Below are 26,093 nucleotides of genomic sequence, written 5' to 3' on the forward strand. Positions count from 1 at the left end.
GTTAACATCAATCTGGTGATGAGTGCAGACAAAACCGAAGTGGATGTACTTTAGGTCGGTGGGAGGTGAGGAGGGTCAGGAGCTGGAGGCGATGCCCTCTCGACGAGCACTCTGAGTGACAACTAGATAGGAAGAGGACAAATGATACACAAAAAGGAAAAGGGAATAAAACCAAATAAGGGAACTCAGAATCAGAAATATTAATCCCAGAGGGAAATTGCTTCATTACAGTACTGTTAAATATTGTAAAATATATAAAAAATTAATTGAAAATAAAAAAAAATAAAAGTGGAACTAAGAATTAAATAAAACTAGATGAATATTTGCAATTTTTAAAAACATCTGATTACAGATCATGGAGATGATGGTGATGGGAAGGGACGATTTCCTGTGGCGTGAAGTTGCTGAACACGTACCTGACACTGTCCAATACATTGTTGAGAAGGTGTGAAGGTTCAGTATAGTCTTTAACATGGACAGCATCCTCCTGCCTGACACCCCTGTCAGCTGGCAGGTCTCTGTACAGAAAGTAAATGTATGCTTTCATATGTTTTTATATTGCTTCAGTGAAGAGGTTCATGAAATGACAGCTTGCCGTTTTTGACAACTCCAAAGTAATAGAGTTATTGATGGTCCCTGTACAAAGTCCCCGTTGACAGGTGACCTTTACTACAAAGAGGTATCACACCCATTTTGTTTAGGACAGGGAACCTTACATCCTCTGTTTGTGTCATGGTTGCTGTGCTCATGACTTATTTAGTCATGCTCTGTTAATCAGCTCGATTACCCTGATCTCTTTCACCCGATTAGGATTTTGGATTTCTGTACTTGGACTGCCTGTCCGGTTTTGACCCTAGACCCTTGCTCTGCGAGTACACCTTCACCTGGAATAGGATTTCTGTTTAATGTCTGCTTTGACTTCTGGACCTGGATAATTTTCTAGATTCAGGATCTGGATTGTGCCTTGATGATCTGTCTCTGTTTGCTATACTGCGATTCAGTTAACCCCTGACTCCACCCCACAGCAGTCACTGTTTTATATACATATATATATATATATATATATATATATATATATCAGCTATCAAGAAAAGAGTAATTTAAATATTTATCTGGCTTTAAAATTACAACGACGAATATACTCTGCTATCATCTAGTGGTGGACAGACGTAACTGCAGATTGCAGCCATGTAATGAATCTAAGCCTAACTTCTGTAAACACCAAAGCACCATGTCTTCTAAACTACTACTAATATTTTAGGGAACTAACTCATTGTTTATTTGGGTGTGTCTGAGAAAGGGCGTTTCACTGACTGCAGTAGTATGTTATATAAAATATACAGGCAGGACTTGTACGTTTAGACATCGAATCAGAGTGATAAAATCTTGCATAGTGCTCAGCTATTTGTGCACTTTTTAAATACGGGAAGGACAGACAAAATATCTCCCTTTGCTGACAGATAAGCTAATCATAGTATATTTAACAGCTATAAGATGAAAATACCTGATATCTACATATAATAGAACTATTACTTATTTTTCACATAAGTAGGAGGGTGGTGCACCGTTCCTGGAAGTACTGCAATACCAGGTCGATGCGTGGAGTGGACGGAGCAAGCCCCTATTCCATCTTCCTGTTCCAAAAATCAATTTAATATATGGTCCCCGGGTAGGGGACGTATCAGATATTAAACTGATAAGAACAGATACTACACTTGATCTTAGCCAAAAGGCCGAGAAGCGATACCCACAATTGCTCAGAGGGAGCGAAGTCATTCTCCGCCACACCCTTCTAACTCACGGTTGGGAAAAAAAAAAAAAAAAAGTCATACAACCCAGATAAGCTCGAAATAAACACACTAATAATAGTCTATATAAATCATGGAACGATTATGTTGTTATGCATCGGTAAGTTAAATTGACTGATATCCACAAAGGCGGCTTCATGTTACTTCCTGGACACGTGGTACAGTTTAGTCCAATAGCAAGCAAAGAAGCAAAAAACAACTAAAACACTTTTTATGTGCAAATATGTTTAAATATATGCGAGAGGTTGATGTGTACGTATAAATTGTTTTTATGATGAACAATATTCAGTTAAATTAAGTTTTGTGGTAGCGATAAAAATGTGTTTTTCGATACACGCTCATAACAACAAAAGCTGCTGCAGCGGTCTCTAATGGCGAAAATCGCTACCCACAAGCTTCATGTTTACCCAACACACATGACCGTGGACAGGCAGACTGTCAAAACCAAAATGACAATTGGGTGACTAAATGAACAAAAAACATAATGTCAGGCTATGACTTATTTATTTATTTGTTTTTTTAAAGTTAGTTATTGTTGTACGAGTTTCCCGACTACTCAATGAGCACCAAAGATAACTTGCACCCCGGTGACGTCCTGAAATTAACCGGAGTCTGATCCTCCACACCTTCACCTCCCTTGCAGACTATTTTACGCTGTTGAAATGCCATTTGGGAACCATGTAACTTTTCTTTGCCTTCTTACAAAATTTTCAGGTGTGGATACGATTTGGTCTACTTAAACGAAGTTTTGTTAGCATGAAGTCCGTGGAGTTAGCTAGCTAAATTATCTGTCCACAGAATCATATTGCGTCAGCACAAATTTAACTTTAAAGTACATTTTAAACGTTATAATGACCGTCTGTAGTTTAATTAAGAGTTGAATTATTTAATTCTAAATAATTATAAACATTAACTCACCGTGTCTGTGTCTTCTCTTCGCAAGTGCATTTTATCCTGCGCATGCGTATACCGCTAGTTGGACAAAAACTGAAATTATATTGTTTACCAAAAGTAAGACGAAAATCGATACCAGTTTAAATATTTATATGTCCATTTGCTGTTGCTTTCTATATTTGAAATGATTCATAAATTTTATATTATATAAATCCAGTGTGCTTCACACAACGATGTGCTCCATCAAATCTTTAATTTTACCGAAAACGTGAAAACATTGTTGAAGGAAAGAGTATACCTTGTCTGTATAATAAAGAGAAGTTATATTCATTTTCAGTTTATTTATTTTATTTAGTTTATTTATAAGATCTGAGCTATAGATCATGGAGAAATCTTGAAACATTAAATGTACCAACTAGAAAAATATACTTTAAAGGACATTTATATTTTGCCTTAATGTTCATCCACCTGGGTTTATATTTGCACAGGAAGTATTTTTTATTATTATGCTTACTTCATGTTTACACTTCACTTAGCTCTCCAGCCCCTGCAACAGATTACAGCTATATGCATACTTTAAAAAAAATACTGTGTACTTGAATATAGACACAGACATTCTCCTTATCCAGTTTGAGGAAGATAGATAGAAAAAGGAGGTGAAAATACATTATTGATCAATAAGATTCTGCTTTTTGCTACGAGGCCTTATTTCTGCCTTGATACTCCCCAATCTATCAAGTTAAACATCTTCCTGCAACTTTCTTAGTGTGTTATATATTATTTGTCATTGAGCTATTGATTCTACAAAATAAACTCTTTAATATAAAAAGCGTGGGTTAACTGCCCTAAACCATATGAAAATCTTTAACGTTAAACAGTTTGTACTGAGTAGTCTTTTGTGACATTTTAATTTATCTTAGAGCAAATTCTTAGAAGCCACAAATCTTGTATGCTGGATTTTTACCAAACTTCCTGTTTAGCACTCTTATTGTTAGTATCAAGTTTTAGTATTAGACATTTTGTATCCTCAAAAAGTTTAACAAGTCTGTTTTGATGTCTACGTAATATACCATATCATACCGTACCATACAAATTTTATTTATAAAACAATCCCTTAAACAATCTTAAGGCGGTTGTTCGGTTGTTACACCATGGCAATGTGTTTCACTTGCATCTGATCTAATTAACTTAAAGGTAAGCATGCATTTGACCTATTTTCATTAAAATATCATATATATTTTATTAAAATATCCTAAGCTATCCTATCCTGTGTGTTTTAGTAACAGCAGGCCAAATACATGGTTATCTATAGCATGTTTTGCTAAAGATAAAGCATGCTTTGGCATACCAAGGAGGTGCTCTGTCCCCGCTGCTGTTCTGCATAGGCCTGAACCCTCTCATCTAATTCATCAACAAGTCTAACTGAATCTACTGCTGATCTGTCTCCTGCAAACAGAAATCCAACATTGACATCACTCTCCAGCTCATCCAGCATTCAAAGTCGGGGAGGAGCTGAAGCTGAAGGACCGCTTTCACCCTCCTCCTCCGGTCCCAGCTCTGGCCTCACCCCCCGGCGATGAGTCCCTTTCACTGGCTCTCTTAGGACAATGACCCTGTGGGTGATGGCCAAGTTGTTTCCTTTGACTTTCATTTGAGCTAAATATATAATTGTATTGATAAGTGGATTGATCCGATCGATAAAAACTAATAATTCTCAGATCAGACTCCAGTTTTAAACTTGCGTTACACAGAGGATTTCATTTTGAAAGGAAAAACTGCACGAGATCTGAAGTGCAGTGTGTGTGTGTTTGTGTGTGTCACTGGTTAAAACAAGTCCCACATGAAGTCACGGGCCACTGGAACTCAAATTCTCTCCAGCGAAAGAAGAGCGAAAGTCATACAAGGTAGGAAACACGTGTCAGTCTGTTCGTGTTGATTCAAGCAGTTGCACCAAATGAAAAAGAAGAAGAATAGCGTCACGACGCCGGCAACCGCAGTTTAGGCCTGTAACAATGCGCACTTTACAAAGCATAGCTAGGAATAATCAGACTTTTTAGAAGCAAAATAGCACAAATCCCTAAATAGAAGAAAGATCACTTGATATGATTTAGGTCTTGTTTTTCACTAAAATGTCGCCCTATTTAAGCTGCTGCAGCCGGTGAAACGTTGGCTCGTGCACAATAAGTTAATTATTAAAACTTAACTGGCTCTGTTTATAGCTGGGGAAATGTATTTTTGTGAAAATTAAATGAATAACTGATAAAGTAAAAAAATAGTGTTTTTGAATATCTTTGCAATGGACTTAAGAGAACAATATAACAGCTGAAACGTTTAAAACTACTAAAAGCGGGTCCTTTAACAATGACAGAGCAGATACAGATACTGTATCTACTGATAAAAGGCATATAGATCAAGTTTCAAAGTTCTGTTTTGAACTATGTCGGCAACCCAACCAGCAAGTTCAACCTTGAGCTTCAAAAATGAAAATAAGAAAAACTGGAGATGCTTAAAACATGGGACGCACTTCTTGTGGAAAAGAAAAGAAGATAACATTATTCTCTACAGTTTAATTTGTTTATTTTTTGTAAGATTCTATGTGTCTATTTCCTTTAGGAGCATGTCAGCAGTTTTGGTTGTGCATGGCGGGGCGTGGGCCATACCAGATGAACTGGCAAAGGCTTCTGTTGAAGGGGTGAAAAGTGCAGCACGTGAAGGGTCTTCGGTGCTTAAAGGTGGCGGAAATGCACTTGATGCTGTTGAGGCAGCTGTGAGGGTCATGGAAGATAACACGGTGTTTAATGCAGGTTAGCAAAGTTATGTTTTTGCAGGTTTTATCTAATTTAGTTTCTTATGTAAACTCCAATGCAATCTGGATGGCAACACTGTAGATCTGCAATGATCCTGCTGAACGTTTAGCAACATAGATGTAATGAGGTTATCTAAGCCACACTCCCAGGCTCTTATTCATTACTACACATACTTGCATAGTACTTAGATTAGTCCTATATCTCCTAAAATCTAAGGCTACCTCCTGGTTCACTCTAAAAAAAAGTTAAGTAAAAATAGTTATGTGACAGAGAAGCTAGACACAGGTTATACCAGTACGCTGTCTCCATCTGCTGGTGTTGATAATGACATTCAGATGTTCTCCACAAAGCCTCCTATCCTGTCAGAATCTTATCCTGTCAGAGGTAGTGACGTTAAGTCGGCCTAGTTATGAGATTCAGCTTTAAAATCATCCTTTAGTGCGTCATTTTAATGACAGTTGTCAATAAGATTACAGAAACACTACTAAGGAGAAATTTAAGGAACTTTGTGGAGATATAGAAAAATAAAGAATCAGATATTTTGTGGATCACATATTTATCTCATGTGAAAAAGGGGCATTGGTCTGTTATTGTGTCCATCTAGCACCACATCCACTCTGCATGTAAACTGGTCTGGCATGCCTGCAAAGAATTCTGTTCCCTAACATAGTTGAAGCCATTTATAACAAATTCATACATTTCTAAAAAATGCTATCTTTAAACTGGGGTGATAACAATGTCCTATACCAGGCAAGACCCTCAGATTCATGACACATCACTTCAGTGACAGCTGATCTTATAGATTGTAATGCATATCCTGCTTTTCACATTTTTTATTTATTTATTTATAAAAGCCTTTATTTTACTAGCTAAAACATGAGAACTAAATCCTATTTTAAACGTTGGCCTAGCGAGTGGCATAAAATACTTGTGGGGCAGGGGAGGAGGCTGAATAAACTGAAATTAAAAATGTTTAAATGAAAAATACAAATAATATGTATATGAATCTGAATACAGTGGAGGTCATTTGACTAAAAACTATACTGAGAGCAGTCTGCAAGTCTTGAATAGCTTTTTATGTGATGAGGTAATCTGTGTCCAGAACTGAGAAGGTAGACAGAGACGGTTCTAAAGTAAAACTGAACTTCAGGAAACTTTTCAACATTTTTTCGAACTACATAAAAAAATATGGAGGGAATCACATGACAAAACTGTTACTCTCTCTAGGACATGGAGCAACATTAAACATTGATGGAGAAGTGGAGCTTGATGCCTTTATCATGGATGGAAGGACACTTGCCAGCGGTGCCGTTTCCTCAGTAAAAAACATCACCAACCCTGTGTCACTGGCACGGGCAGTGATGGAGAAGGTCTTTTATATAGTTTCTTATTCCTAATTATTATTATTATTATTATTATTATTATTATTATTATAAATACTAGTAGTAGTAGTATTAAATTCAGCTTTGTCTCTCAAAGTGTTAATACTGAGCTTTGGCAAATATTTGCACTTTGGTACCCCCTGATGAAGGTATAGTCTTGCATACTGTCTCTTTTTTTAGCTCTTTCCAGCCAGTAATAGCCAGTCCAATGTTGACTCTTGCCTTATCTCTTGTTCTGTCACTCTCTTTCTCTCTTTCTTTTCCTGGCTTCCTCCAATAATGTCTCCATGTATTTCTTTGCTGAATCAGCCATCATGCATGTCCAAAACAATATCAAGTTGCTGGTGTGTGAAGCAGTGCCACCAGCTTCACACTTTGTTACAGTGTTGTCAGGAAGTTTGGCCACATCAGACTGACAGAGATTTTGGTGTGAATTGTGACGTTTGAACATATAATTTTTACTTGAACATGATTTGATTTTTTTTTCTTTATTGAGAATAAAAGTGGGAAAAGCCATGTTTTACTCTTAGTTGTCACATGTCTGTCTCCTGCTTCTAGTATGATTTGATATCATGACAATAAGTACTGTAACATATGTTTTTCTATACTTTTTTTACATGTTTGCTGCTGTGGATAATCTCAGACTTCCCACGTCATGTTGACAGACAGAGGAGCTAACCTTTTTGCAGAAAGCATTGGTATCAGCACAGTTCCCACGGAAACTCTAGTGTCCGAGTATGAGAGGAAGGAATGGGAGCTCCACAAGAATTACATTACTGGAGTAAAGGAAGATTTTGGTTTGAAAAGGTGTGTATCTGCAGTGTTTGACTTAATATTGTTCCATATTATATTTTTCCTTAATGAATCTCTAACACATTTTCAGCATGAATTACCCAATGTGAAAATATTTTGAGAGATATAATTGAAAACCCAGAGTCTACTTATCAGACCGCAGGTATTAGAACCAGTTTGACTACAATCAGACAACAAGATTTTGGTAGCTCCCATCAATATGGTATCATAAATACACTTTGTTGGCTATTATGTTTAATTAAAACACTAACTATAAAATTAATCTGTATTTTAACCTTGTTCAGGCAGTGCACTGTAGCAGTTCTTTAGGTTATATCTAAGGAACTGCTATGCTCTTAGATATGAATTTACTATGCAAATGGGATTCAGAGAACATGTCACTGACAGTAGGAATATAATGTATTAGTTTGCTTTGAGCAGCAAATAATGCAGAGTACAGCAGTAGATCCTTTCCTGACTTATTTTATAACTTAGTGTCACACTCAACATACACAACTCTAAATCAGTTACACTAACCATGCTGTATGAACATAGCTTTTACTATTTCTGTTGTTGGATAATACAGTATTTTTCTCCTCCAAGGGCCCATGATACTGTGGGAGCTGTAGCTGTGGACTGTGCTGGCAATGTTGCATGTGCAACATCGACTGGAGGGATTAGAAATAAAATGGTCGGCAGAGTAGGAGACTCTCCGATAATTGGTGTGACTATTTTTATTACTGTTATTATCACTGATTCCCTATTAATTGTTAACCTCTGACAGTACAATCTATAATTTGAAATGCAATGATGTTTAAACCACTAATTCCTTATTTCTATACAGGTTTAGGTTTAGGAGGAGTGTATTATATCATATACATGACTGTTTTTTTGTTGTTGTTTTTTTTTTTAAAGACATTTTTATTTCACCAAGACAAATTTTGTGTGTATCACAACAGCATGACGCTGTAGTAAAAGAGTTTAGGTGTTTAACTGTCCTGTCTGCAGTCTACACTTGTCTCTCTTTGGTAACATCTGACACATTAATAATAAGAAACATAAGATATAAGGCCGAACTGTTAAGAAGCTGAAAAATTCCTTTTAAAATGACAGTAATTATCCATTATTTTCCAAACACTTCCAGAATGTTGTTAAATCTAAACCGATGATACATTGGGGTAAACATTTTTTACATGTTGCTTGAATCTAATTTAAATTCAACATTCATTTCTTGAAACAAGCAAAGAAACAAACAAAAAAAGGAGGATTTGTTAGCTTCAGCTTTTACTGCGTGTCATCAAACAATTTTCAGTTAAATATTAAATTTGAATTGAATAGAGTAACATTTTATAAACCCCCAAATAAAACAAATTAAACTGATTTTAAAGCATTATTTGCATTCAGCTTGTACTTAGTCAACAGTGGAACAACTTTTCTTAGACAAGAGGCCATTGTACATTTGGATACATATCAAGTGTTTTTTTTCTCATATTTGTTATAATTAAGGTTGTGGAGGATATGCAGACAACTTAAGTGGTGCAGTGTCTTGTACAGGCCACGGAGAATCTATCCTTAAAGTCACATTGGCCAGACTCATCCTTTCACATATGGACCAAGGTAAAGTGTCATTCTGTCAAAATCAAACACTTTACAAAAACATAAACCATATACCATAAATCAGACTTAACCTGGGATAAATATAGCTGATACATGAAAAGTTAAAGTTGTGTGAATGTATTAATTATTTTCATATGATCGGGACAAATAATTTTATCCAGAAATATGTTATGGAATGACATGGCCAGACACTAATTCCACAGATGTGTTTTATTAGTCCTATATTTTTTCCTCTTGTCTCAGGTAAGTCAGCAGCTGAAGCCTCAGAGCTGTCTCTGCAGAACATGGCCGACCGTGTCCAAGGTGCAGGAGGGGCTGTTGTGGTTTCTCCATCAGGACAGTGGGCCGCCACATTTACTACTGAGCGCATGGCTTGGGCTGCCGTGGAGCAAGATGTGCTGTGGTTTGGATTAGACCCTAATGTAAAACAAAAGGAGAAGTTTCACCAGTAGCTGTTTTACCTGTTTTTCATTATGTTCCCAATGAAATTAATCAATATTTACACTCTTTTAAATATGGTCGATTCTTTTTTTTTAATCCACTAAGGTTTGAATCCTTTAGTTTATGTCAGTTGTTAATTGAATACAGGACTCATATACAATACTCATAGGCAAAGGAAACACTAGTAACTTTTTGCTAATGTGTAATATCCAAGCATTTGCAAAGTACAGTGAAATGACAACTTTTTAAAATGAAAATTAACAGCCTTTACAGAATTTTTTTTACAGTTTCTCCTTGTGAACTGCAAAATAGAGCTCTAGATATCACACTTCTGAAAGACAAGATCAAAGATAGATTATGTAAAATACATCATAATAGCAGAAAATAATAAGATACATTAGGTTTGTCATGTTTTTTTGTCAATTTGCTGGACTGTTGTGTACTCTTTTTTTTTAACTTTACCTTTAAATTCATCTTAAGCATCTCCATTTTCAGCAGCACTTTTCTGTGTCATTGTTTATAAAGGATACTTAATAAAAATATATTAATTTAAGATTTACTTAATCATTGATAAAGAAAGATTTCCTCCATTCATTGTGGTGTTATTATTTTTTCCCCAACAGTTGATTTGGTGCACTTAGAGTAATTTATAAAAGGAGCCGTTACAGAGTTGTTAGCCATAGCCTCAGTCATGAGTTTCTACATCAGTGTGCCAGGAACGTGCTTGTCTAGATCAATCATATGAAACAATGACAGCTTAAAGCCACACAATGTATTTAAACTTTAATCACAATTTCAAATAAACAGTTACTCCCACTGAGGGGAGGTCAGAAAGCGTTGCATGACTGTTAAAATCAAGAGAAAGCAAAAATGCTTCACAGCAGTTAAACATTAGCTCTGCCAGCAGCACCCGCGCCCTGCTGGGACACATCACAGAGAGGGGTTGAGAATCACCACAGTCATGTAAAAAAACGAAAGCACAACCTCTTGCAATTAAAGGGTTTTACTCAGAAACAAAAATAAATAAAATAATAATAACCTTATCCTTAATAGCGTTTAAAATAAGCCAAATACAAATTCATAAGGACAACATCACATGGCCAATTACCATGGAAGTTTTTCTCATACTTTAGTAACGTTAACCTGCCGAAGACAATCCATAAATGTGTTGCATGACCTACAAAATATTTCATTAACAAATACATTTTTTTGCATAAAAATTCAAAATGGTTTGCAAACATATATTTAACTTAATCTGTAAACATGTCGACTTTTGTGCATCCAAGTGTACATGTTAAGCTTTTACACATTTGTACATCTTTTCCGATCACACTGAGGATTATGTCACATGACTGGATAAAAGTTAAGGGTTAGGTTGCTGCTAGTTAGCTGCCTGGGTAGAATAGCTAGCTATTAAATATTATGGTTTACACCTTTTCCAACAAAGTTCATGTTATAACAAGTGATTTACTGGAGACTGCTGATGGAATTAACTGCATATGAATGTGCAGAAATTCAAAAAACACTGACTGGTCAGGATCTGGAACACCTGCCCTCTTTCCTTACAGCCATATCTAAAGCACTCGAAGAATTAAAATAAAGCCCTTTGGTCTTTCCCAGTGTACTTGGTAAACAAGCAGCCTGTTTCTTTTGTGAAACTGTCTAAGTACCTAAATGAGTTATAATCATGCAAGTAACTGTATTTCTGTATATCCGTGAATTTTGTTTGCAGATACATTAAAGTTGGACAAAATTATAGAAGCACTAGGAGGGAGGTCCCAAAAGTCACATGCCCCACAAACTGGAAAGCATTTTTTCTTTTTGTATAAATGCCTGAATTTAATTTTTAATAGCAAATTAAAAAGTGCTTGGAGAAATGTATGATTTGTGTACATATTTATGGATTGATCTATCCTGAATGTAACTGTTTTTTGGCTGCAGCTCTACCTGGACAAAATCCCCAAACAAACTAGGGGGATTGTTGTGGAAAATTATGAAGAGTAGTCAAGACTTGTTTTCTGAAGCCTCTTAGTGGATTTAACAGAAATACACATCATTACAGACAAGCAATAGATTCTTGGACACTTTTATACCTTTTGAAAATACTTGTGTGTATGTGACAGGAATCACCTTCATTCAAATGTTCAAAGATTCAAAGCGTTTATTGTCACATGCACAGTAAGGAAACAGGTTTCCCTGTACAGTAAAATTCTTACTTTGCCGTCCACACTGAATGCCATAAATATTCAAAGTATATAGAGAAGACTAATTAAAGAAGAGTATGCAAAAGAGTAAACATAAAATATAAACTATAGGTAAAATATAAGCAAAGTAAAGTAATCCATGTACATAATGTGCAGCGTGCTACATAAACTGTGCAACATTCAGCATTGAATGATTAATTGTGCAAAAAAAGAACTGTCATGAGGTAGACGGTATGATACATGTGCAAATACTGAATAATAATAATAAGGTGCATTGATAATGTAAACAGTCAATATGTGTAAATGTACAGTCCATTGTTACAGACTCCAGTCTGCTGTTAGCTGTTAAGGAGTCTGATGGCTGAGGGAAAGAAAGAGTTTCTGAGTCTGCATTTCATACTCCTGTACCTACGGCCTGAGGGGAGGTGAGTGAACAGTCCAAGTTGAGGGTGGGTGGGGTCTTTGATGATGGAGGCAGCTCCCCTGAGGACTCTGCACTGGTAGATGCTCTGCAGAGAGGGAAGGGGAGTCCTGGTGATCTTAGATGCAGTCTTCACCACTCTCTGCAGGCGTTTGCGGTCCGTGAGAGTAGAGCTGCCGTACCACACGGTGATGCAGCTGGTCAGAAATGTCACCACATCTGTGAGAAAGGATGTATGATTACAACTCTCTGGATTGTTCCCATATCGGTAAGATCTTACATGATGTTTCCTGTTTTTTCACTTAAACTGAGCTGACTCTGGCAGGAAATTCCTGGTTACTAAAATAGAGTATAGTGTGAGCAAGAAATGGTCTTGCTCTCACAGATATCACAAATGTAACATAATCAACAAATCGACAGAATGCAATGCACAATGCAATGCTGTATAAATTTCAGAATATAACAGAGTAGTCCTGAAGCATGACCAAATATCAGCCAAACTTTCGATGTCAAACAGCCTCACATCTAACTTTAGATATACAGATTCATGAATGACTCAATAACTGCATGGTGTGCTCAGGCCCTGTGGCTTCAAAACAAGGCCAGTTTGCTCCTTCACTATAGTGTTTCGGAGCTGGCATGAGGTGTTTTGGCTGATATGCCGTTTTTCTTTTACTTATTTATTTTTTGTCAATAGTACTGTACATTATGACCAAACCTTTTTACTTCCCAAAGGACATTGTTCCAGAAACCTTGGAGTTGGTTCCTTCACCAGGATACAACTTCTCTGCTATGTGTTTTTTCTCTGAGAAAATGCATTTTCCTGGTAACCCTTCCTAATAAGTTTGTTGGGTCCTTTTCTAAATTTACAGCAAACTTTTTTTTCTACTTATATTCTTTCTCATTGTGAAAGAATCAAATTCTTTGGAATTCTGTCAAATGATTTAGTAGGGTTTTTCTTCTTGAGTTTGGACCTATGACTAATTTTCTGAAAATGTCAAAGAAAAGATACACTATCAACACAGTTTGCTATCGTACTCGATTTTAATAATGAAGTGAAAAAGCAGAAAGAAAAATGTGGTAAATGTTCGCTTTATTTGTAGGATCAGCTGCTACGCTACCCGTAAACAGAAACCACGTGACTTATAGTCCCGTCAGTGCCTTTGCAGCAGCGGGACGATTGACGGCCGAGTTGGAGGAAGTTATTGGGAGCAGCTGTGCTAGTATGTAACCTTACACGAGTGGGACAGAAACACAGTAACTGAGAGGTGAGAATTTTAAGACAAATATATCTTAATATCTGATCTGCAAATGTGACAGCAGATGCACGTGGGTGTCACCATCTAAAGCCCGCTAACAGCACGCAGGCAACAAAACAAACTTGGTATCCAGGGCCCGTGCTGAAGCCATATAGCTTGCCCGTATTACAAAGTTAGCATAGAATTGTCTCGCTAAATATTTACACATGTTGTGCACCATATTTACATTTGTTATTTCAAATGAATGATGCTGCAAACTTCATAGTTAGATGCGGCGATCAAATTTAAAAGAGGGCGTTACGTTGTACAGTAAGTTATTTCATAACTTGGTGTTAGCATGCTACATGATGGCGTTCTGCAGCAGTTGTTGTTAGCAGCCTTGCAACGTTAGCATTAGCACTAGCTCTTTGGCAAACCCTCCACTCATAAACCCAGTGTTTAATATGTTTAGCTAAATGAGTTGAATTTAGTTTCCCTTAGTGTTTTGTGTTTTAAATGTGTAATTATGTTGCGTAGATTGTTTACTTATGGCCTGTTTGAGGTGGTGTAGACGTTGCGGCAATAAAATTAAAAGCACTGCGGGCCAACTTCGGTCATCCCCCGTTAGAAATATTTCCCAATTTAGCTACAGGAAGAGTTCATCCGTACTCGTACAAATATATACCCCAAGTCGTTGGCAGTGTGCGATTAAGTTTTAGTTTTGTAAACACAAGCCACTCATGGAAATGGTGAAGATGCTACGTTGGACAGCCAATCAACTGATGAAGGCATCCCAGAGGAAAAAGTTTAGGCTATCAAAAATCACATTATTATTATTATTATTATAATATTTTTATAATAGATCACAGTTCCAGGCCCCATCAAATGCACAGTGATGATGGTTGTGATACTTGATCATTACTTTGAAGGGGTATTGACAGCTTTTTCTCCATTAATAATGGGTTATTATGCTACTCCTCTGTTCTGTCTGTGTTGTTTTGATTCAGGTAGGCAGCAGCATTCATGGATATTGTGGACACCTTTAACCATTTAATACCCAGTGACCAGTTGGATGACTCTCTGATAATTGGTCAAAATTTGGATTGTGAAGCCAGTAATGAGTTTGGGGCAGGACTCAAACTGGAAGATTCACTGAAGAACATGCTCAGTGACAAAGATCCCATGTTTGGATGTGCAAGCGCTCAATTCAGCCTGCTGGACAATGAAGACCCTGCTTTTCAGATTGCTGGTTCGGCAAGTATGTCCTCCAACAAAAGAGTGGGCACAAATGTCAGAGTGTAGATTTGTTTGTCAGATTGTAATAAAAGCCAAAACAAAACAACAAAAAAAAAAAAAAAAAAAAAAAAAACAACTAATGTTTGTTAATATTTCATGAGGCTGTATAAAAAAGGTGATCAAAATTTAACTGAAGAACTTGATGAGGACAAAAATAGACCTCTCTGACATTATTCATCGGCAGAGCATTGTCTATATGCTGGTTTTGCTTAGTTGAGTTTTAACTCAGTGGATCTCCTTACACTGGGACATACTGAGAAAGTTCTCAGTTAAAATTAAACAGCTGTGTGTACTCAAACCCTGTAATACCAGTGTTAACCGTATCAGATGTCACATCCAAAGGATCTTTTAAGCATTTGAGCCATGGTTTAGTTTTTTTATACTTTAATTACAAAGATAAAGCAAACAGTAAATGAACAACATTGAGTACCATTTTCAAACAATAGGCTATTTTGGCTGTCATTAATCTTAATGTACAAGCGTTTAAAATTATTTTCTGTCCTACCTGCACCTTACATTGTATTAAAGGTAAATGATTTTTTTCTCTTTTGGCTTTTGCAGGTCCAGATACTGGTTCAGCACCTGCAGGCCTCAACAGTGAAGTTAGTCCTGCAGAGACCTCACAAGTTAAGCGAATCATCGGCAAGCAAAAGAAGTATCGAGGCAGTTTAGGCTACCGTAAGTGGCTGCTTATTTAATACCACTTAGGCCTGTCAAAGTTAAAGTGGTAACACTGTGCTAACACAATTTCCTTTAACATGGCTTAAAAAAGTTCAAGAGCAAGTCGGTGTATAATTAGACTCATAATCCACTTTACTTTACATCTGGCTGTGCTAATAGACCACACCATCGTTTGATTATTTCAATACAAATCAGGAAGGAAATTTGCTCTCCAGTCTCATCTGTCATTTTCACATGGAATCCATTTCTGACAAACACTGTGAAACAGCCGGGGTTGCCCACAAGGCCACATTCTTCAAGGGATAGGCTTGCCATGTATTAATTAACTATTTGTGTGGAGTGTATTTGCATAGAAAAAAAAGAGTAAAATTTAGCATATTACAAAGTAAAATACATGTTATTAATTTCCCATTAAGTACGTTTTAATCGCCTAACAGCCTATTTTCTTGTTTCGCTCTTTCTCAACAGAATGTAGAGGTGACCAACAGCCCAGGATGTCTACCAACACTTTAATCCGAGGACGACCAAGAAAGAAACCAGCCAACAGACTAAGCAGGTCATTTCTTATTGAGAAAGGTGTTAAAGGTGCACAGCTGAAGAAAGAATTGACTCTGGGAGGGCGCATTAACATTAATGATCTTGATGACGAACTATGGCTGAACCCTACGGTTGTATTGAGACGACTGACGGTCACAATTGGAGGATTTAAGATTGAATTGCTTCCAGGACCTTCTTACATGCAAGGCGTCGACGCAAGCCAGTCTGTGTGCTTTGATAACAGTTTTTCTTATACTGGCGATATTGGTTTGGCCATCCTGCCAGATGATAGTGTCCCTGTAGAGAATCCCATACCAGACAGTGTGGCAGAGATGGATGGAACTGAGAAGAGCTCTGCTGATGATGCAGCTCATGGGCTGGGACCTTATGTGAACCCCAATGATGTGCAGACCTCCAATGGGACTTCAATGGAGGCATCCAGCACACTAGAGACAAAACACGATGATCGGAGTGTTCCAGGAAAGGCAGTCAGTGAAGAAAAAGATGGTGCAGAACATGCACAGGGCAACGAGAATAATTCGGTTACTGTTAGTAATAACCCTGATGGCAAAGAAAAGCAATCGACTGTAGCCAAAACACAGGTCAAGTCTAAACAGGGAGTGACGTCGAACAAGAGCAAGGACTTGGTTATGTGTAAAACAAGCAACATGATTAAGGAGCATGAAGTATCCCAAAACAAGCCATCCAAAGTCCTCCAAAGCAGAGACGCACACAAACTGAAATCTCTAAAGGATAAACAAGATGTTTTACCTTTGAAAAGACCTGCAGAGAACACTCAAATAGAGCATGCTGCTAAAGTGCAAAAGGTGCACGGTGCAGGGGATGCAAAATTGAAGCCAAAGTCACCAAGTAGGCCAAGCTATGTGGCAAAAAAAGGCCTGTCCCCTGGCAACCGTGCTGGTGATCAGCAGGGACCAGCCAAACAAAATAATCCTCATCACAGCTCCAAAGTTGAACCCGCTCACCAGGCACAAAGTCATCCAAGCAATTCTCTAAAAGGCCCTCAAGAGGGAGCACAGGAAAAGTTCAAACTAAAAAAACTGGAAAAGATTCTTCAAAGGCAGAAAAGTAAAAATGCACGAAGCATCTCTGTGGATGAGCCGCAGCTGTTTGTTCCAGATAACGCTCCCGCTGCGAAGAAGGAAACTGCTGAGGAGCAACCCGCGAACACTGAGAGCGTATGGGATGGAAACAACTGTTGTGGTCTTTGCAAAAAACATCACAATAACATGTAAGTGTTGCTCTACACCTAGATTATTTTTACTGAAAAAAGGAACTATATTTCTGTCGCATGTTCTCATTACAAAATGCACCTTTTAACAATAGCCGTGTCTTGTTAAGGTTCATGGTGGGCTGTGGCCGCTGTGATGACTGGTTCCACGGTGATTGCGTTGGTCTCGACCTGGCCAAAGTCCGTGAAATGGAGGAGGAAGACCAGATGTACGTCTGTTTAAAATGCTGCGATGAAGAAAGCAAGAAGGTGGAGCCTGAGGCCCCAGTAGCAGCCAAACCAGAAGTTCACGAAAAGACTGACACACAAGATCATAAGCTGCATCATAAGCCTCGTCCTGGATCCTCCCAGACACTCGCCTCAGGGGGTGTCAGACCAGTAAGAAAGGTAAGTGGGAGCTTTTAGTTCAAAATTGATTTATTTATTTATTTTTGTGTTAATTTTTTACAAAGAATATATTATTTGTTCCCCCAGCTTTTTCATCTTCTGATATTAATCATAACCACTGTTTCCACTGTACAATGGTTTGTTCTTTTTGTTTTTACTTTGGCTGTACAAGAGGTGTGCACATGGGTGTGTGGTTAATGTGATGCACTTAATATCATTTCTACTTAAAAAAAAAAAAAAAAAAAAATCACAACTTATCAGAACTCAACTTATATATTTTTATTGGCTTGGAAGTTGTAACGATTAATAACTTTTGACTTTGAAATTGTACTTTTTGTTACTTTCTGCCTTCATGATGAACATAAACTGTGTAATCACTTTTTTACTTTTAATCTAAAATAGGATCAAGAAAGGAGGCACTCCACAGATGTCAAAGAAGCAGCTCATAAAGCAGGTACTTTTGGCATCTGTGAATGTAAAAATATGTTTACTCTTGTCTTGTGTTCTTGTTAATAACATGTTGAGCTTGAGACCAGACTGGGTTTGCGGTTCAGTGTCCTTACATTACTACGCCAAGGCGGAGGTTATGTTTTCTGTAACTGTCTGTCTGTCTGCCTTTCTTTCTTTCTTTTACAACAAAAGTTGTAAATGACTTTCTCTTCTGAAGTGATCAGAAACCAAATAAAGTCCAGATGCAACTGTTTATATGTTGTGGGAGTTTCAGATAATGCTTGAACATTAGAGAGAGATAGAGAGGTGGCGCTTAAAATTGATGCAAAAGGTTTTTCTTGTGTCCACCAAATGCCTCATTTTCTATCTTTTATTAGTCTAAAAGAGGAGGATTTGCCCTGTCATCTCATACATACACAATACCAAATTAAGTTATAAGCATTTTTTTCTTTGTCTTATTGAGTATTTATTTGTTATAAGTCTGTTATCACACAACTGCTGATAATATTGTTCTGTCCTCACAGGTAATCACCCAAAACATGAGATGAAAAGTAGGGCTCCATCTTTGGCTTCAAAGAAACCTGTTTCTGTGGAGGCAATCAGGCGAAATGTGCGTGATTCTCTCAAAGAAATCCTCATACAAAGGTCAGTATTTCATGGGTAAAGGTAATTAATAGTCATGTGAACAATACTCTGTTTGCTTTACCTCAGAAAACTCATCCACACCAAATGTGATGCTTTCTGCATTCTAGGTTGAAGGAGTCTGACTTGAACATCTCAGTGGAGAGGGCCTCTGAAGTTGCCAAGAAAACAGAGAGAGAGCTGTTTCATCTGTATAAAGACACTGACAATAAATACAAGAACAAGTACAGAAGCTTAATGTTTAACCTCAAAGATACGAAAAATAATGTAAGTTAATTTTTATATCATGCATGATGCATATTCTTGAATTTATATTGTAAACATGGTTTAATTTTAATTTCAATTTATATTTCACAGATTCTCTTTAAGAGGGTTCTCAAGGGGGAAATTTCTCCTGGTAACCTCATTCGCATGAGTCCTGAGGAGCTGGCCTCTAAAGAGTTGGCTGCTTGGCGACAAAGAGAGAACAGACATGTAAGTGATGCTCAAAGTTCCTGTGAAATGCTAGTGGAGTGCAAGTTACAGCGCATTTAAAAATATTTTGCATGAATGGAAACAAGGGAAGCAGTTTCCTTTAAGCAATACCGTTCTCTGATTGGCTACAATGGCCTAGCCAGACTCCTCCCACCCTCTCTTATTAGCTGTAAATTAAATATTTGATATTGAAACTTAATATGACTTGTCATCTTTGTTTATAATTTTTCTTAGAATGAGAATTCACAGCTATTTTCCCCCCTCTGATCTGTCTAGCTAAATACTGTTTTTATGTCATACGGCACAGATGACCATTTAAACCCAAAAAGGACGATGCTTTGGTCACAATGTCTGCTCACATAGTGACTCATTTTCGGATAAAAGTAAAACTAAACAAGAATGTCTACTAAATATTTGGACCTTTTTTTGTTGTTTTCTAGAGGATTGGTATATGAAATTCTCAGTTGCCATCTGAAAATGAATTCATTCCTAATTTTTCAGACAATTGAGATGATTGAAAAAGAGCAGCGGGAGGCAGAGAGACGGCCCATCACTAAGATCACGCACAAAGGTGAAATTGAGATTGAGAGTCAGGAACCAGTGAAAGCACCAGACCCTATAGAGGTAAGGTTCAAATTATTTTTTATTTCTTTATTTTTTTTTAATGAAAAATCTGATAAATTAAAGAAAAAAAAGGAGGTAGGGAGACTACATTAGCTTCTGTATTTTTCTTCCTTTTAGCTTGAACCTCTTCCCAGAGTGACTGAAGTCCCAGTAGAACCTCCAAAAACCCCAGAGAAGAAAGCAGAAAATACCAAGGTGGAGAAGGACACTACAAGCCAACACAAATCTCACCTGTTCGACCTACACTGCAAAATCTGCACAGGTAAGCCCCGTCGTGAGGGGGAAAAAGCATCTATTCTCTCAGTAAGCCATCATCCTTAAATACCGACATGTGGCCATGTATTCTTCCTTTCCATAAGGTCGTATGGCACCGCCTGTGGACGAAGCACCAACCAAAGTGGTCAAAGTTGCTACCACAGTGGTTCGGAGGCAGTCTACCAAAACAGAAGAGACAAGGAGCACAACGCCACCTGCAATCGATGATGACCTACACCTCACCGTTTTAGAGGAGAGCTTCCGAAATGCCCAATCAGGCTATGAAACACGGTATTCAAATATTTCAGATACTCTGTGTGACTCTTTTTTTTCCTGGCTCTTCACTCCTTTTTATTTGTTTCATCACAGGACGGATCATGTAGCTGGAAGAGATGAAGAGGCTGCTTTCCTTTCTGACCTGAAGTCCCTGTGGCGAGGATTCATTCATATGCACTCTGTGGCCAAACTTGTCACAAAAGCCTTTCCTGTCTCGGGCATTTTGGACAACTTGACTGAGGTAAAGTGGACACAGAACACTGTAAACTTTATGCCCCTACTAAACATAACAGACTCAATAAATGAGAAAGGTTTGCTTTAGCTGTTGCATTATATAAAGCAGGTACCAGGATTAAAAAAACACGGATCAGAAACATGAATTAGACTTAAGAGCTGTGGGGTCTTTGCAGTTTAGGAGTTACAGTATTTACTCTGAGCCAGCAGACATCACTTCTTGAAAAATGTTCAGACTTAATTGAATAAGAGATCTGCTTATACAGAACCAGAAACACACAAAAAATGTTCTTTTAAGTACTTTGAACCCAAAGTCTGATAACATCATGCTAACCCTTGATCTCCCACACCAGGACCTTCCAGACAGCATCCAGGTCGGTGGCAGGATAAGTCCTCAGACGGTGTGGGACTACTTGGAGAAAATTCGGGCAACTGGAACAAAAGTACTCAGCTTTTTCTAAGAGAAGTAAACAGTCATGTGCAGTTTTTTTTTTTGTGTGGACACGAACAAACCTGCAAGAATTATTCCTCAGGGTAGCTGGAAGTTAATGACAAGCAGTTAACATTCACATTTTCATTTCAGAACCTTCCTGTCTGCAAGTTGCTGATTTTACTGACACATGCTTTTTGTTTTATTAAAGGAGGTGTGCCTGGTTCGCTTCTCCCCTGAGACAGAAGAAGATGAGATCTCCTATACTCTTCTTTATGCCTACTTCAGCAGTCGTAGGCGTTTTGGGGTGGTGTCCAATAACCTGAAACAAGTGAAGGACATGTATCTCATTCCCTTAGGTGCTACGGAAAAAGTTCCCCATCAGCTTGTTCCCTTTGATGGGCCAGGTAACCTGAGAAGAAAACCTTTCTTTCCTAGATAATCATTTGCTCTCTGTAAGTTAAACAACATCTCCAATCTCTGAAACCTAATCAGTCTTTAAATTTGACAGGTTTAGAAAACAACCGTGCCAACCTTCTCCTTGGACTCATTATTCGCCAGAGACCGAAAAGGGATTTTCTTCCTGTGGACGCGAACGAATCTGCGAGGATTGTACCTGAAATAAAGCCTGTTGCTATTTCAACAAAAGCTACCACAACACCTGAAGAGGACGAGAAATTATTCCTGTCTACGTTGACACCTTTGCACAAAAAAGAGGCAAACAAACCACTTGACACTACTGAAGATGATCCTGTTTTAGAGTCTTTTGAGGAACCGTCTACAACAGAGGGACCCAACAGTCAGGAGCCACAAAAACCTCTTCGCTTTCTTCCAGGTGTGTTAGTCGGCTGGGGTGGAGAATTGCCACCTCTGCCACATTTTGGAGATAAACCTATGACAACGGGAAACGACGCCCTGAAGAGCCAGCCAGCTCCCAAAACAGATGCATCATTCGGTAACTCAAAAAGTCCGTCAGCAGCTGCTCCACGCTTTGTCATCAAGAAGAAAGAAGCTAAACCTGTTAAAGCTGAACTGGAGCTATCCAATCCAGCTGGTGCGTCTCCTTCTAACAATTCGCTGAGAAAAGACGCTGCGGTTGTGGCCCATCATGCATCAGTCACACTGAAAGATAAGCCCCCAGATGTGTCGACTGAAGCGTTTCTGGCGAGCTTGTCAGCAGCTTCAACTGGTTCTGAACCGGGTAATGCTGCCTCTGTAAACAAAAGTGATGCTGGCCTTTTGTCTGAAACTGAAAAAGGAACATCTGAGGGGAATTCTTTGCTGCAGTCAGAGTCCCAGGCTGGTTCAGATCACACAAACAGCTCAAAACCTCCTTTAAGTGGAATATTGAAAAAATCTTCAGTATATTCCACTGTGAATGAAGACAAAACAATGGTGCTACAAAAGGATAAAGCCAGCCTCCCAGATCCTTCAAATACTAAACCGGCTCCTGTGTTGAGCAGCGCTAGAAAGGATCTGGTCTTGCCATTTCACCAAGGATATCTACAGCTCTCTGAGGCCAGGCACAAGCTCGAAGAACAAAATCAAACTGCTATTCAATTATTTTCCAGTAAAAAAAGTGATCCTAGCATGGGCCAGACTGGTGCTGCAGCAACCCAGATACTTTATCCTCCTGAAGCTACATGTAATGCAGAATCCTCTGAGTCCCAACATGATTCTGTAAAGGTGCCAGCTGTCCCAGTACACAACAGCATAACACCTTCCCCTATGCTGCAGCAGCCTCAGGTATCTGGCAGCCAGGATGTCACAGTTGACCTGCCTCCAAACACTATCTCCACCCCAAACACAGAAGATAAGAGTTCTAGTCTTCAGACAACTCAGGAGACTTCTTCACTTAGTCCTCCTGGACTTCAGTCCCAGTACCATGAGAGTCAGTTAGAATCGTCTGGCCAAGTGTCATCCCCGGCCAAGGACTACAAACGTTTAGATGAGCAGTACTGTGACCCCTGGGAGAGGCCGCGAAACTCAGAGGACAGAGATCACCACGGGAAGCACAGCCACCACAGGGACACCCATCACGGTAAAAAGAGCCGACACCATGACAGGGACAGGGAGAAAAAACACGACTACAGCCATGACGACAAGCACAGGGAGAGGAGCAGGCACCACGGCCACCCAGACGACCGGCACGGTGAGAGGAGGAAAGAGAGGCAACACAGCGACGAACACAGTAGCCGCCACAAGGACAGACACAGGCATAGGCGGGACTCAGACTATGAAAATGGACGAAGAAGTTCAAAAGACAGTTAGTCCTGATTTTTTTTTATTTTTAAAAATGCCCAACTAGAGACCATCTGGTGCTCTTACAGACTTTTAGCTCGTTGAACGCTGGCTGTAGGTGGAGTCATTTGTTTTTTTAACACCAGGCTGCATCTTTATGCCAGATCTCTTACAGAAGGTTCTTTTTATGTTATCAACAGTACAACCAGAAGGAGTTATCATTTCAGTGGAATCATTAATCCAGACAAGTTTAATTGGGACCAAGAAAAGACAATATTTGTGCATTTTCCCGTTTAACCATTTTAACATGTACATAACGTGTTTATACTGAGCTGCTGTACCAACTTAAAACGACCAGTCTTTAGGTCATAAACAGCATGGACCATTTGGTTAAAATTTTGAAAGTAAGCTTTAGAATCTTGGCTCGAATGTAACAGATGAATATTCAATTTAGCAGCTATAAACAGAACCTTTCTTTAATTTTAATTTCTTATATATTGCTTAAGTATTTTATAAACATTTATGTTAAACTGTACATTTTGGCTTGTAATATACATTAGAGATGAAGTGTGCCTTTGCACTGTGTGTTTATGTACAGTTGGTAATAAAAACTAATCCTTTTTTAATTGTTGATCATAAAAAATGGTTTAGTATTTTTTTTATGTAAATGCATCAAATGTGAAATGCAGCTTAAACTGGGCAACAAATTAAAGAATAACTTAAATTTCCTGTGTTTAGTGAGGGGATTGTTTTAAACTGTTAAGATCTTTTTTTAACATGGTTTATGTGACTTGAAAATGTTCCTACACTAAGTTATTTCTATAAAAAAATATTGCTAAATGCCAGAGCAAAGTCATTCATTTACAATTAATGGTTAAGGTTTAACAACTCAAATAATTATTTCACTTGTTAACTATTTAATTAGTCAAATTTAAGAAAGCGGTTTTAAACGAAGCCTAATAGTAAAGAAAAATGAGTCACTATTAATGTAGAAATGGTTAGAAAACTAGTTAAGTGTCCTAAAAATGTAACAGCCAAACAATACACATTTATTCTAACAGGCGAGTTTCTAGCAGGTTGTCATAAAACAAAACACCACCTGTACATATGATGGGGATTTTCAGCTTCTGTTGAGGCCAGGACTCTCATCTGCATCATTTTCCCCTGCCATCATAAATATTAAAACCCTCACTATTTTTATGAAATAGCACTGGCTTATTATCTCCAAACAAATAAACATTTCTGAGACTTCCTTCAAAGCCCCTTGAAAACATACCAGATGTGACAACTGACACATTTCTGTGTAATTCAAACCCTCCAAAGTACACCACTCCTCCATAGTTTAAGGCTACATATCGCTCAAATGGATCCACATCTTCAAACAGAATCCCTTTACTGTTGAGGAAAACCTGAATAATTGTGCTGGTAAGAGATAAAGACACGTTGTGCCATGTGTTGCAGCAGAGTGTGAGATTTTTGAAAGTTATTGGAATGGAGAGTCTCTCTCCAAGATTGACAATGATTTTTAGATAGTCCCTCTCAAGTCCAACAGCAAGGTAGTCGTCGTCTTCGTGCTCAGCCTTTCCCATCCACATGATCAACCCGTCACTGGAACTTGTGTAGAGGCTAAAAGAAACCTGTGTGTATTTTAAGCTTCTTATGTTGAACCTGAGGTCTCGGTATTTAACATAAGAATTTCCAACAAACTTGAAAGTGTCTGTGGATATTTCCATTTCACAGTAAGTCCCTCCCCATCCTAATGGGCATATGCAGCTGTAAGAGTTGACAGTAGATGGAGCACAGAGGGAGCCATGTCTGCAAGTGTTGTTTACACAGCTTACTGACTGGTTACACACAGAGCCAGTCCATAACAATGGGCATATACATATGTATGAGTTGCCTCCTGTTACCCTGCAGCGACCTCCATTTTGGCACACCTTGTACCCGCAGGCTGTTCCATCCCAGTCTCCTATGTTTGCCCCATTAACAGCTCCCATCTCCGTGAGCTCAAGTTCTTCACTGTTGATTATAAGTTCTCTCAGGCCACCGGTGAAGCTCATTGGCTCCCCTTCAGTTGCATCTGGGGAGACGAAGCTCAGAGTGGATACGCCTCCAACAAAGATGTCAGTAGCAACGTCGAGAGTGGTCATTCCCTCTGCCACATCCTCTCTAACTTCCTTGTCATCCAGACTGAGGAAACCTTGGTTACCAGTTCGGCCAGCCTTCACCGTGTGCCAGGTCCTGCTGTGGAAGTCCACTTTCTCAGCTGACTGCAGGATGTGGGTACCATTCCCTAAATTGTATCGTAGATGAACAAATCCTGATGTCAAGGAGAGACAGAAGAAATCTCCTGTAGCAAAAAGATAGATACATTTCATTAATAAGTTTCTTTTTTTCTTGTAAATTCAGTTTAGCTGGTTACAGCAATGCTAATCTGCTAAATTAACAACAATTATATTCATGTACAATTTTATGTAATTATGTTACTTGTGGAGCAACTGTAATGGGTAAATGTTCTGAATGAAACAAGGAACTCACAGAGAATAAGAACAATTAATGCTGCATTTTCTGCCTGTCTGAATTCTGAAGGATCCAATGGTGAAATGAACTGAACAGTTTTGCACAACACTGTTAAATATTCATTTTAGGTACTTGTACTAAATTGTAATAGAATTTTTAGTTGTTCCATTTTCGCTAATTTTACCTTCAG

At 38.3% G+C, this 26,093-nt stretch overlaps 3 protein-coding genes and 1 non-coding gene across 6 annotated transcripts in view; 2 read left to right on the forward strand and 2 right to left on the reverse strand.

Annotated features, from left to right (window-relative positions):
• Positions 1–1,554: 1,554 nt before the first annotated feature.
• On the reverse strand, positions 1,555–1,745 carry LOC121656180. The gene has a single exon (XR_006013373.1). It is a non-coding gene; the product is annotated as a U2 spliceosomal RNA (small nuclear RNA).
• A 2,850-nt stretch (positions 1,746–4,595) lies between these two features.
• si:dkey-103j14.5 (isoaspartyl peptidase/L-asparaginase) lies at positions 4,596–11,135 on the forward strand. The gene is made up of 7 exons (XM_042010577.1): positions 4,596–4,607; positions 5,317–5,506; positions 6,737–6,879; positions 7,535–7,698; positions 8,287–8,405; positions 9,190–9,300; positions 9,544–11,135. The coding sequence occupies exons 2-7, from the start codon at positions 5,320–5,322 to the stop codon at positions 9,750–9,752; spliced, it is 933 nt and encodes a 310-aa protein (XP_041866511.1). The 5' UTR covers positions 4,596–4,607; positions 5,317–5,319; the 3' UTR covers positions 9,753–11,135.
• Positions 11,136–13,533: 2,398 nt separating this feature from the next.
• On the forward strand, positions 13,534–24,009 carry phf3 (PHD finger protein 3). Of its 3 annotated transcripts, none has more exons than XM_042010287.1 (16): positions 13,534–13,634; positions 14,612–14,862; positions 15,462–15,578; positions 16,050–17,370; positions 17,481–17,757; positions 18,160–18,211; positions 18,732–18,852; positions 18,960–19,116; positions 19,207–19,323; positions 19,825–19,947; positions 20,065–20,209; positions 20,307–20,493; positions 20,572–20,719; positions 21,066–21,155; positions 21,354–21,549; positions 21,654–24,009. In XM_042010287.1, exons 2-16 carry the CDS (start codon positions 14,628–14,630, stop codon positions 23,411–23,413), a joined length of 5,046 nt encoding a protein of 1,681 aa, XP_041866221.1. In that variant the 5' UTR covers positions 13,534–13,634; positions 14,612–14,627; the 3' UTR covers positions 23,414–24,009. The 3 variants fall into 3 exon arrangements, with proteins under 3 accessions (XP_041866221.1, XP_041866223.1, XP_041866222.1); XM_042010289.1 differs by having other exon boundaries at positions 17,481–17,748; XM_042010288.1 differs by having other exon boundaries at positions 14,616–14,862.
• Positions 24,010–24,492: 483 nt separating this feature from the next.
• The window catches only part of eys (eyes shut homolog), a 191,395-nt gene continuing 189,794 nt past the window's right edge, over positions 24,493–26,093 (reverse strand). The window contains exon 51 of the mRNA XM_042010299.1: positions 24,493–25,733. Within this exon, the coding sequence (XP_041866233.1) occupies positions 24,538–25,733 (1,196 nt within the window). The 3' untranslated portion in view covers positions 24,493–24,537. The remainder of the gene's footprint in view (positions 25,734–26,093) is intronic.

Source organism: Melanotaenia boesemani, chromosome 16 (assembly GCF_017639745.1).
Source record: "Melanotaenia boesemani isolate fMelBoe1 chromosome 16, fMelBoe1.pri, whole genome shotgun sequence".
NCBI lineage: Eukaryota > Metazoa > Chordata > Actinopteri > Atheriniformes > Melanotaeniidae > Melanotaenia > Melanotaenia boesemani.

Excerpts from the sequence above, each read along its gene's own strand:
- si:dkey-103j14.5 (XM_042010577.1), top strand. The coding sequence starts at position 5,320 with ATGTCAGCAGTTTTGGTTGTGCATGGCGGGGCGTGGGCCATACCAGAT. Across the intron at positions 5,507-6,736 it reads TAACACGGTGTTTAATGCAG|GACATGGAGCAACATTAAAC; the intron begins GTTAGCAAAGTT and ends TACTCTCTCTAG. Across the intron at positions 6,880-7,534 it reads CACGGGCAGTGATGGAGAAG|ACTTCCCACGTCATGTTGAC; the intron begins GTCTTTTATATA and ends GGATAATCTCAG.
- phf3 (XM_042010287.1), top strand. The coding sequence starts at position 14,628 with ATGGATATTGTGGACACCTTTAACCATTTAATACCCAGTGACCAGTTG. Across the intron at positions 19,948-20,064 it reads AAGCACCAGACCCTATAGAG|CTTGAACCTCTTCCCAGAGT; the intron begins GTAAGGTTCAAA and ends TCTTCCTTTTAG. Across the intron at positions 21,156-21,353 it reads TTCGGGCAACTGGAACAAAA|GAGGTGTGCCTGGTTCGCTT; the intron begins GTACTCAGCTTT and ends GTTTTATTAAAG.